Here is a 12,972-nt window from a genome sequence, read left to right on the forward strand (position 1 = left end):
CCCTCGATGTAAATAGTATCAAAGTGTGATTTCCGTAATCTGTGCTTTCAAATTGTAACGGTTAGGTAAATATTTACCACAATAAAAAAGGGGACTGATGAAGTATAAATAATGGTTTTACACGTTGGTATCTGACCACTTATTCAATCTATGAATTCTTAACGATGACGATAATATTAATAATATTGTGATCATGCTGAATTATCTCGACTTGGTGCGGATTATTCTAGTCCCTGAAAACTTTTGGCTTTCTTTAAACAATAAGAAATATAACAAAGGGATTTTTTTTTAAATATTTAATAAGGTAGAAATTATAAAATATTTTAAAAAATCACAATAATAATACAATAACATCGGGAAGTGATTCTACATGATGGTAGAAGTAAAAAGTAGAAAAACTTTTTTCGAAATTCTAATCTTTATTTTCACATACAAAAATATTTTTCCTTTAAACTAAGTACCTTATCGTTGGATTTAAAGGAAAAGGGTAACACTTTACCCCCCCCCGGACACCCTGTATATGGCAAATAAAAAGACGAAATACCTTTCTTTGATAATAATCGTACAGACCTAAACACTTTTCTAAGCAGTGGGGGCATAGTTATGGTACATGTTCTTTATAGTTATGGTACATGTTCTTTATAGTTATGGTACATGTTCATAAATAAACTACATGTTCTTCATTTCGAATACGGTGTAAAAAACATTGATTTCGTCAAGTTTGTTCGCTTTCTTTGGTTCCAGTGATGCCATATCCCAAAAATAAAAATAAAAACGTGTTTCAGGGGTAAAAGAATATTTTGCCCTATTTTGAGGGATAAAAAATGTAAAGAACCGTTTTTACCTAAGCGTTTTATTGAGAAGTTAAATAATAAAACAACGGCACGCATGTACATTATCTGTAATGTTTTTTTTTAATAATCATTTTATGATTTTACTTTTAATAATAGAAAAAAAGTTATGTTAAAAAACACCAAACAAAATTTAAAAAAATCTGATCAGGTTTAATTTGTAACACTTCATTTAACTTAATGAGATGAGAGAAAAGAAATTTTACCTGAACTCCAATAATTTATTTTTTTAAATAAAATAAGTAAATAATTAATAATCTAAGTTTGACATATTTAAGGTTATTTATAATACAATTTTGTGAATGAATTTTCAGTATGAAAACCATAAATAAACCACTCACAACCATGAAAACATTTATTACAAATGAAGTACTTACCCACCAAAATGTTGCCATACCAAAGCTACCAAAGTAAGAGTAGTTCAGTGATGCCATACCACAAAAATTAAAATCTGTAGATTTGGGTGAAAAATCGGTAGATCGACGAAATATTTATGGATACTAAATCAAGAGTGACGGTATGCCCGAAATTTTTATTACCTTAAATTTCCCGAGAATTTCCGAATGGATCTGTGTGAGGTATTGCTCACTCAGTACTTCCTCACAAAATTTTGTTCGAATCCATGTAGGGGGGAAAGGGGGTGGCTAGAGAATCTTTTCACTGACTCAGGTAGATTTTTATAAATTTCGGTGGTTTTCCAAAATTTTGGTAGATTTTCAGAAATTTCGATAGATTTTCGGAAAATTTCTGTTAATTTGCACAAATTTCTGTAGATTTTCTACGAATATCGTTAAATTTTGGCAAAATCGGTGGATCTACCGAAATTTCGATATGGATGGTATAGCTCCAATAGTTATAAGTGAAAAGTAATGCCATCCTTAGATGTTAACTTTCTTGCTGTATAGTTTTTACAAAATTTCACACTGTGTTTCATCGTTGAAAGGTAACAAATGTATTTTAAATTTTTTTTTTTTTTTTTTTTTTATTTAAAAATATATTTCTTTTATGCAAAAACATAAATATGTTAAATTACAACAGAAAACTAATAACAATAAAAATGTTTTCTTTTTAACGTAACTACCCAATTCAAGAGCGAAAAACGTTTCTCGTGTTTGATTTGGGGAGTAGTGCCATTACAATATATTATGTTGGGTAAAGAAAAGAAAGAAAGTTTTTATTTACAAAGTAAGAAATAAACATGTATAAAGCTTGATAACAAAAGTATAGATAATTAAAATAGACTACAATAGATGTTACTAAATTAGATAGATAGTAAATGTAAATAAATATAAGAATATATTTATTTACATTGAACATTAATTTAAGATTAAAAATAAAATAAAATAATATTATTACATTTCGATTAATAAGTAGGTAGTAGGTGGTATAAGTACATGTAGTTATTTTATTCATTTGGAGTAAACAGAGCTGATAGTATTGCAAGCGGAGGTACATAATAAGTTGCGACAATAATCTGTTGGTGGCTTGAATGCTGATATAATATTAGAGGATATGGTAAAAGAAGAAAAATATATTTTTTTTAGTTAATAAATTTTATGAAATAGTTAATGATATACTGAGTATGTAGGTACCATTAAAATTTGAATTTGATCAATTACTACTAATATGTACCTGTTATCAGTAGATATGTAAAAAATCAAATTAAAATTTATAATTATTATTTGGTTGATCAAGAAGTTGTTTTATTTGTAATTTAAAGGCTTTATAATTTTTTTCAGATTTGATTTTACATATATGGGAGTGCATTAAAAAATTTTATACCTTGATAAGAATAATGGTGTTGAGAAGCGCTCATTTTAAATTTAGGGATTTCTAAATTGCCACGTGATCTTGATCGGTTACTTATTTTTGGAAATGTTATTGTAGGATTGAAATGATCTTTATGAGTTTGTAACAATGAGTTCTTTTTGAATATATTATTTAGACTGAGAACCCTAAAAGAGTTAAATGACTGTGTTGTTGGAAATATAGATGGTTTACGTAGGATGACTTTTAGAATCAACCTCTGTGCCTTTTCTACGGGTAAGAGGTTAGTTTTGAAAGTCCCCCCCACACAATTATACCATATTGGAGAATAGATTGGGCAAGAGAGAAATAAATAGTTTTAATCATATTATATGATAGGATGTTTCTCAATCTAATGAATAAGTAAATAAGTTTTCTTACTCTGGTTGCCGTATTTTGGACTTGTTCGTTCCATTTTAAGTGTCTATCTACAATGATACCCAGATATTTTATACTATTTTTGCATGTTATTGGTAAACAATTTACATTGCTGCATTCTTTTTTATTTTCACACTGTGATGAATGGATTTTAATTGTTATATTGTTTTCGAAATTTTTTTCCTGCAAAGAGAATGGGATGAAATATGTTTTCTCGGTATTTAGTGAGAGACAATTTAGGTCGAACCATGTTTTGAGTATGTTTATATTGATATTGGCTATCCTCATTGTTTCCTCCCACGATTTTCCTTTAGTGATAACTACAGTGTCGTCTGCGTAAGATATGATATTTCCAACAATGGGAAGAGTGGACATTTGATTTACATATATAATAAAGAGGATTGGACCGATGACAGTTCCCTGCGGTATGCCAAAAGATGAGGTTTTGGATTCACTAAGGGTATTATTGATTTTGACATATTGAAATCTCTCTTTAAGGTAACTTTGGAACCATGATAGCACTATTCCGTCCAATCCAATTTGTTTTAGTTTCTCAGTGAGTTTTGAGTGTGATATGCTATCGAATGCTTTGCGGAGATCAATGAAGATTCCAAGACACTTTTCTCCATTATCTAATTTTTGCATTATTGTTGATGTCAATTTAGCAATCGCATCCTGTGTGCTGAGATTGTCCCTAAATCCAAACTGGTTTGGGCTCATTATCATCTTATTTTTTAAGTAGTTGTTGAGTTGTTTTTTAAAAAAATTTTCATAGATTTTTGCTATATTTGATGTGAGTGCTATCGGACGATAATTAGAAGTGTTTTTTTCGTCACCAGATTTAAAAACAGGGGTCAGAATAGTCTTCTTATAGTTGTTCGGGAATATGCCCTTCTTCAGACTTACATTTATTATATGAGCAATTGGTTTGCTGATTATCTCACGTACAGTTTTTAATGTTTTTACAGTTATGTTGTCGTAGCCAGGGCTTGCTGATCCTCGTAAACTTATTATAGCGTTTTCAACTTCTTTATCAGTTACTGAAGCAAATGTGTGGAAACCTTCTTCAAAAGTTGAGTTTAGCTCTGGTTGTTGAGTTTGTTCTTTGTCTAGGATAATATTACTAGCAAGATTAGCGCCGACATTAACAAAATAATTGTTAAAGATGTCACCACAAAGTTTTGGGTTTTTTTCTGTGTCAGTATTGATTCCTTGATGAGTAATTTCTTTGGGAAATTTTTGTTTTGTGCTTTTGTTGATTATTGTTTTGATAATTTTCCAGAACTCTTTGCTGTCTTGACCAGCATTTTTTAATTTATCACGAAAATATTTTTCTTTAGTCAGTCTAATTAAAAGCGTAAGTTTGTTTCTGTATTTTTTGTAGAAAGTAGCGATTTTTTCGTCGTTAGGGAATTTTTTAGACTGGTGATAGTATTTTTCCTTATTTCTGATTGAAATCACTAATCCATGGGATATCCATGGCTTTATTAATTTGTGTTTATTAATCTGTGTTTATGTACGAACAATCTGCTCACGCTGAACGTTGAAATCGTACTGGCCTGGTAAGCCATGCCTATTTGAGCACGGTTGAGTTTAATTTGTTGTGCCCGGTTGTTCTAGTACCATCTCCTCTCCTTTTTTTTTACCTCCATGGTGAAGTTCAACCTGATCTAGTATAATGCGTTCGAGCAAAACTTGTTGCAATGTACATTAGACGGTAATTATTTTCCACGGTAATGTCTGAGAATTTCAAATTTATAAAGTATTTAATGGTTTTCTCATGTCTTTAGGTAAATATCCATTCTTTATCGTTACGGAAAACAATTTTTTGAATTTTGTTTATTATGGAGGTAAAGGAACTTGTGGGGAATTTTTGAACATCTGTTATGGGTATTTTAGAACATGTGCATTGGCAACCCCGACCATCCCCGATTCACCGGGCTAACTGTCAGTGTCATTTTTCGGTTTTTGCACCATTAATAAGTGCTTTATTTTGTGCCGTTTTTTATGTCTAAAGCGTAACATGTTTTGAAATAATTACGCATATAATTAATTATGGACTTGCTTGTTGATATGAAGGGGCCATTTGATATAGACAAGACCTGTAGAGGATGTTCATCGCAAGACAAAGATGTTCGGCCTTTGTTTACAACTGTCAGTGATACTCACAACATGATGTTAAATGAAGTTTTAATGGATTTTTCGGGTATGAAAGTGAGTGACAATTCTTTTTTATTTCAATAATTGTTTGCTTTAATGATTTTGAAAAGATATAAAGACAAGTGCATGCATTCATGTTGTTTTATAAAGGTGATCTTGATAAGTTATCACAAACATTGATTTTTCAATGAGATTACAACGGATATGTATTCACTTGTTATGATAATAATTAAGGTAATATTTGGGGGTACTATCATTATTAATATACATTTTTTTAAAACAGTTTGTTCGATTAAACTTAATGACAATCAGAACCGACTAATTCAGTTGTTAGAGAAAATAGAGTTATTTAATGTTTTTTGCCATTCAATATTATTACTGCCAACCTAAAAAGGAAAACACAATGTTACATTATCAGGGGCTATAATCACAGAAACCCTAGCTTGAAATTATAAATGAAAATCTAAAATTAATTATTGAAGAATGCAAACACTTTGTGGCTTGACATTATATAACTGAACTCTTTTTTTTACTTTGTTTTAAACCACTTTATTTTTTTATTTATTTAGTTTCGGTTGCATTCGACCGTTTATATTTCCATTGTCCTCAAGAAGGTTGACTGCAACCGAAACTGGTCGACCTAATAAAGTGGTTTAAATCAAAGTAAAAAAAATTTCATTTATCTAAAAATAATTCATAATAATGGAATGTAAAATTAGCAAACAAACCTCTAATCAGAATCACTCACAAATTGTGTAAATAAAAATAACCCTCGTTTGTAAATATTTATTCGCAAACCACCGATTAAGATCACTTTTAAACTAGTATAGAAAACTTTGAACAGGCAGTACCAATGCCGTAATATGTAATAACTTATATTCTAACTATATGTCCAATTGTGTTTATGGCAATATGTATATTATTTATATTGAGGAGTGGACCTAAAACTTTCCAATTTCATTTACAAATTTCTTATTCTAGATCTTCCCGGAAGCTGATTTACCCAACAAATTATGCACAGGGTGCATTGCCCTTACAGAATTAGCATACTCCTTCAAACGGCAAGTTCTGGTCTGCGATAAAACATTGCGAGACTATTTCAACCTACAAAAGCTGCACAATGTTCCTCATAATGTAAGACTAATTGGTTTTCAATTTTTCATTAAAATAAATTATACTAGCTGACGTGTACCCGGCGTTACTGGGGGTTATTCTTAGGAAATAGACATATACCATCACAGACTTTTCTGTATTCATTTTTAAGATATACAATTCCGTACTACGTTATTTTGATGTATCTCATAAGGTTTAGCCTGCGTTAGCAATGTAAGCGCAGGAAAATATTTTATTTACGATTTGATTACAAAACATCGACTTTTCTCTACTTTCTATAAATATAATATGAATGTATTATATACATAAACCTTCGGGAAGAAATTTTCTAAATAATAGTGAAAACCCTATCAAAATCCGTAAGGTAGTTTAGAAGAACTAAGCGCACAAACAGACAGACGCGGATAGCTACTTTATTTTATACTATTTAGAGACTACCGAAGTACTTCTTACGTTTATTATATATAGTATTTCTTATATTTTCTAAGTTTAATAACTATTATATTATTTAAGTAATATATATATATTTTTTTAAGTTTGTAATTATTTTTCTTATTTTCTTAATTATATTATGTTATTTAACATTTGTTAATTATTATGTACCTCAATTAATTAAATTTTCCACCTTATATACCATAATGACACCACTCCCCAAAAGAAAAAATTTCACAATTGAGTTGGGCAGTTTCGTTAAAAAATATCATTTTTCACAATCAGCTTCGAAATCTCTACCCTTGTAAATTATTGTAATGTGTTTGTATATTAAATACAAATAAAATAAATAAACTGAAGAAGTGGGAAAAGGGGATTGGGTAGCTTTTGGATTTCTCACTATATACATGAGGTAAAGGTTAAAGGTAATGTGTGTACAATTTCATCAATTTAATAATAAAACTGTGATGTCCTATAAGAGGGTAGCTGTTAATATTTGATCAGAATATAACTAGCCGTTGAAAATAACAGCGAAATGCCGTCAGCGCTCAAAGCTATTGTTAGCGTCAAGTGATTCTGACGGTGGTAAGTAGCTGCTACAAGGACCAAGTCGAGGGTTGCGAATGCCATTGTTTTTGATAGCGCTCTTGTTGAAGGGCTTTTTTTTACCGGATAACGTGCCGGTGCGTAACGTGTATATGATTAGTTTATATAACGGAGACAGTCCCAATGTCTACAATCTCATCCATTTGAAACAAGAAGTGAATGAGAATACACAATCCTAATGTCTACTAGAATTCAATTGAGCTTTTTTCATTATCAGAAAATGTCTCAAAAATTTTCAGCGTAAAATCGAACCATAAAATATAATATGAAGCCACTTATTTTTATTTTAGTGTAATATTTAAAATTAAATTTAAACATTACACTAATTGGGGAAACTTTACTGGGGTAATAACCATTAATAATTTCTAAAATTTTACTCAGAAATCAATTAATAAATCAGTAATTAAAATTAAAATACCTATCTACAAATAATATAAATGTATCGTCTGTAAGTGGGCTACCCACAGTTTGATAATGCCTTCAGAGGGCGAAACAGCTGTCACGCGTAATAATAATTACACAGCAGAACTTGTTTAAAAATAAACTGTTTTTGTAAACCCAATAACAATATTATTGAATACATAAAAATTAAAAAAAAAAAATTAAAAAATATACATATATGTTTTCAAATTCAGATATAAAATAAAACATTTCGGAGAGATGTCTGTTCGTCCAATGGAGGTGACCCCCACCACTTTTCCAACGGCGTTATTAGGAAATGTACGGTTTCCTCCTTCACCGCACACGTCAAGACTCTAATTTTTTTTTATTTAACGAAGCTACATTTTATTTTAACGACTCTAGACCCTCCAATGCCCCTGCATACGGGGTTAGTGAGCAGTATGCAAAAACTTACATAGTTAATATAATATTATAGACACCCAATCTGAAAATGAAAAATAATGTAAAAAACAAAAAAAGGAGATCTGAAATCAATTATGTAAGTACAAAAGGTCATGAAGTTGCTTCATCGCGTACCCAAGACACCTAAACCGCTTTCGCCGGGCAGTCCCATTGTGAATGAACTCAGCGGTCAGCCAGACTGCAAGCGAGACCCGGTTTCCGCGCCCCTTAGACGGCATCCCAATTGGCCCTCGACGAACTGTAGTGGAAAAGAGGGGGAAGATGTCCGAAGACTCTGAGGAAAGAATGAGCATCGGGTCTCAAGAAGCAGGGCGGAAGGGCGCCGAGTCCGCGTGGTCGTACCTCAAGCCAGTTCATGGCGATGCGGAAGGCGCAGGCGGATTGCGGGACAGCTTTCTCAGGGGATTCATCACCTGGGTTAATGCAGGGACAGGTCTATCCCACCCCCTAGATGGGGTGATGAACGGTACAGAAGATTATGGAGTTCATTTCAAGTGGAACTAAAGGAAAAACAAAGTTAATTAAGCCTTTATCAATTTAGAATTGGTTGTCGTAAGCTCTTGAACAAAATACAAAATAAATAAAAGCATAACAAAATTAAGGCAGTCAAAGTTGTGCGATTTATTAGTTGTTCATCAACTGACTGGAGAGTGCACGACCTTTAGGAAACAACAAAAATATAAATAAGAACACTATCATCAGCATTGTATTGATAGTGAGTGTAATGTGATTATATAATGATAAACTAGGAAACAAATAGAGAAAGAAAGAAAAAAAGACAAAAACACCAGGAAAATAACATAGAAACAATCAGTCTTGCAACGTGTCCTAGGTTCATAGACTGTATTAAGTTGTATAACAGCTTTGCAAGTAGAAAGTGCGTGGCAATGTGGAAAAATTGTGAGAAATCAGGAATAACCATAATTGTGAGAAATCAGCATGTCTGTCTATCCGGCGTTGTTGACACATTCGAACAGACTGGCGTGGTTCACTGCACCAGGCTGGGTGACGTTCCCCCGAGGAACGTCGGGTGCGCAGCCAGCGCGAATACTGCCAACTGTCGAATGTTCAGTGCATGCAAACATTTATACTTTCCTAAAAAACGAACTCTCGCCAATTGCCGTCAACAAAAACTCTTAGAATCATTAGTGTTTCGTAAGTTGTTAGATTAGTTGTGTTAATAACATATCCACAATTATGCCTCAAAGCCACAAATTATCTATTTGACATCCTTTTATGATGTCAACAATTTGTTTTGTTTCCAGATACCTGAATGTATCGACCCCTTGAAATCTGACTTTGACCTGAAGGAAGCTGACTTCCCTTTGCTGAACCTGTGCTCTAGCGACTCTCCGGACACTTCCTCCGCCCCCATTGAGGGATGCGACAGAATGTCTACTGAATGCCAAAGCAACTCAATCCTCTGTCCTAGTGGTACAAAGATCTGTAGGAAAATCAAACCTTACAAGAAAATAGAACATTCTACTGCTCCGTCTCATCCAAAGGTAAGAAACTTAAGACGGGTTGTTTCACAAAATATGAACAATTCATCAAATTTCAAATTCGAAGGCAAAATGTAAAGAAATGTACAAGAACGATACTGCTATTGCAGTGCTTTGTATTGTGCATAGGCATGATTCTTCAGCACTGAAAATCCGTGGCTCCGGGCTCTAGGGGTTAAATAGGAACTTAATAAACTGCATCCAATGCAGTTACAGTCCCTGGGGCCTAAAGGATTCTGAATAGTGTGAAATAGACATATTCAAACAAAAGAATACCTTGTAGATCAATGTCCCTTCATCAGTTTCCTTGTGGCGCATCTGTGCTGAACCAAGTGACTTCTGATGCTATAGACCGGCTGGATAACTTCAGAAGTCTTCTTCGACCTCAACCAGTCTTCCACTATACGTAGAAGAAAAATAATACAAAATTAAAATTGATGGATTGATGTTTTAAATATTAATTTGCCTGGTTTTCGGGGTGGTGGATTACAGTAATGAGAAATTGCTGTAAATATACCTATTTTCCCACATTTTATTTTTGGTTTACAGATTGTCAAGAGTCTCACTGAACTTCTCTCCAAGAAAATGTATCACTGCAATTCCTGTGACAAGATATTTAACAGCCAAGAAAATCTATCGGAGCACAGAGCTTATTGTTTTAGCGAGATTATGGAGCCTATCAAAGAAGAGGACTCTGTTTGGACCAACGAAATAATAAACTCTGACACAACAGATACACATATTCAAGATTGCCAAACACCTACAAACAGCATTAACAATTCATTCGATACTATTTCGAACCACAGTCCCTTTGAAAAAAACACAGAAATCTCAAATCTTCAGAATTCCAACAAACATTCTTTTGAAATTGTTGAAGAAGTTTCAAACACTGAAAAATGTTGCAAAAAATTGTTAGAATTGAATGGTGATGTTTTAGCTGTTAAAAAATGTTGCAAAAAGACATTTGAAACAAAAGTTGATGCTCCCAATCTTTGCAAAGAAAGTAGTTTTAGTGGCGATATGTTTCCAGTTAAAATATCATTAGACCAGTCTGATATAAATATGAAAATAGAAATTGATGAAGTTTTTGCAGATGATTTGTTTTTGTATCCGAGTTTGTTAAATCGGAGGATAAGATCTAACAGAGACAAGATAATGTTTAAAGCAAAGAAGGATAAAATTAAACCATGTGATGTTTGCGGAGCAGAATTTAAAAATGCAGATGCTTTGAAGGTATGTATTTTTGTCAGATAATTTTCTTTAATTGGGGAGATAACAGTTTTGGAGGTGTGTGAATATTGCCAATTTAAGTGGATTGTTGGCTGGATGATTCTGTGGTTTTCCAATCCGCAGAATCCAAGGTTGCGTAGTTACTCTCGGTGTCTAAAATCAGAATTCGAACATTTTAAATTTAGTTTTATTTTAATAAAATCACGTTTCAATCATTTTATGAACAAAAACAGAGCGCATACGTTAGAGGGGATTTAGGGCTAAACCGGAGGCCAAAACCTCTGGAGAGAGAATGAATTAATTGCCGCGCGAGGCGTCTGGCGTCTGGATTATAATGATACCAGTCTCACATAAATGTAGGGAAAGGTAAACATTATTATTATTTTCGGGAGATGCAAACTCCCTATAATTTACCCTACACAGTGAACCCCCATTAAAAATCAACCCGTGAAAAACAAGTTTTTTTACTATTGTACAACTATTTTAAATTTATGATCTAGTTGCGCCAACTCTTGTGTCAGCTTGTAGCTAATATCAAAGAATTTTTTTGTTTGGTTTGAGGATTGAACTTTCGAAACTGTGTTTACGACCTATATATATATGTATTTGTGTGCTAAGCTCGACATTCCAACCAAGCCAGGCTTAAAAGCAACTAATATACCAATACTGGGCCTTAGTCGAGAGAGTTGTACGAAGTTAGCGAGGAAATGTAACATTGCTAAATCCACAGTATCCGATTTCTAAGGTAAAAAGAATTAAATGTTCAAGTATCTAACATCTACGTTAAACGATTCCGGAAAACGTCAAGCTTCCTGAAAAATATTTTGAGTATCCATTTGTTTCTTAACCTTTTGAACGCTTTAATTTGCTCCGTTTTATCTATACCCGTACGCGGTACATATTTTCAAATACCTATGCACGCAATTAAATGTCAAATTATAGCATTCTGGCATGATTTATTGGACTATATAGACAGAACAGATTATTCTCCACAATATGAAAACAAATCCTCGCGTGTCAACACTCTTAGATGTTTATAAAAACAAAAACATAAAATATCATACAAAGACGTACCGTATCTTTTGAATGTGGTCCCGCCATTCACTCGGCGTGTGTGTACTTAGGCCACTGCGTTGATAGACACAAGTGGGACACCATGAGCACTTATAATTTTTAGTTATGAAAAGTTGTGAATGACATACTAGTACTAACGCCATCCGTTGACAAAAATGTAAACTAAAGGACTGAAAGGCGTGAAGAGGCGCACTTGATTATCGATCTTTTTTTATGAAATACAATTTTATTTTTGAGAAATTCTTGTAGATGTCAGCATCATGATAGTTCTACGAATGTCCAAGTGAGCAAGAAATACATTTATGACGAAAGAGCGCTGGAATATCGGCCGTCAAAGTTTCCGTATCAACTGTTGATACAGCCGCGTGTGAGTATAGACTTTTTGCCGTAACAACAGTTGATACGGCCGCGTGCAAAGAGTTAAAGATTCCAGTAATCCGAAATTTTGTTAAACTGAACAGGCTCGTTTTATCATTGTTTGGAATGTAGAGTCTACTGTTTACTTTATTTGTACTGTTAAATATGTTGATATTATTTTTAGCTTCACTGTGAGATGCATATTGGCCGAGCCGAAATTGAATGCGTATTTTGTTCTATGGCTTTTGAAGATAAATTGCAACTTATCGAACATGTCAAAATGCACGACGTTGGCAAACCCTACACGTGCAATTTCTGCAGTGCATCTTTCACCAAAGGTCAAAGCTTACAGGTAACCTGTCAAACTGACTTATATTCATTTTATTATTGAAGATTACTGATTTTCATGAAGGTGCTGTTATTTGACATTTTATTCATTAATATAATAATTTATGAGGTAAGTAATTCAACTCGTGGTAAGTAGGTGGTTGGTATAATTGTATAATTTACTGGGTGTAGTGAAGTCCTGTTATAACTCAACCATTTTACATTTAATCTGTCTGTTAACTTGTTTGTGCGTTCCGTTTCCGGGTCAAGAT

General features: G+C 32.9%; 1 protein-coding gene across 3 annotated transcripts in view; it reads left to right on the forward strand.

Annotated features, from left to right (window-relative positions):
• The first annotated feature begins 4,977 nt into the window (after window positions 1-4,977).
• The window catches only part of LOC149411089 (uncharacterized), a 32,771-nt gene continuing 24,776 nt past the window's right edge, over window positions 4,978-12,972 (forward strand). For 2 of the 3 annotated variants that reach the window (XM_089647145.1, XM_089647146.1), the window contains exons 1-5: window positions 4,978-5,249; window positions 6,177-6,329; window positions 9,476-9,715; window positions 10,262-10,945; window positions 12,558-12,725. In XM_089647145.1, the coding sequence (XP_089503271.1) occupies window positions 5,091-5,249; window positions 6,177-6,329; window positions 9,476-9,715; window positions 10,262-10,945; window positions 12,558-12,725 (1,404 nt within the window). In that variant the 5' untranslated portion in view covers window positions 4,978-5,090. The remainder of the gene's footprint in view (window positions 5,250-6,176; window positions 6,330-9,475; window positions 9,716-10,261; window positions 10,946-12,557; window positions 12,726-12,972) is intronic. The other variant, XM_089647147.1, reaches the window with a different exon arrangement.

The sequence above is a fragment of the Hesperophylax consimilis genome, chromosome 26 (genome assembly GCF_061612785.1).
Source record: "Hesperophylax consimilis isolate HC1 chromosome 26, BYU_Hcon_1.0, whole genome shotgun sequence".
NCBI classification, from domain to species: domain Eukaryota; kingdom Metazoa; phylum Arthropoda; class Insecta; order Trichoptera; family Limnephilidae; genus Hesperophylax; species Hesperophylax consimilis.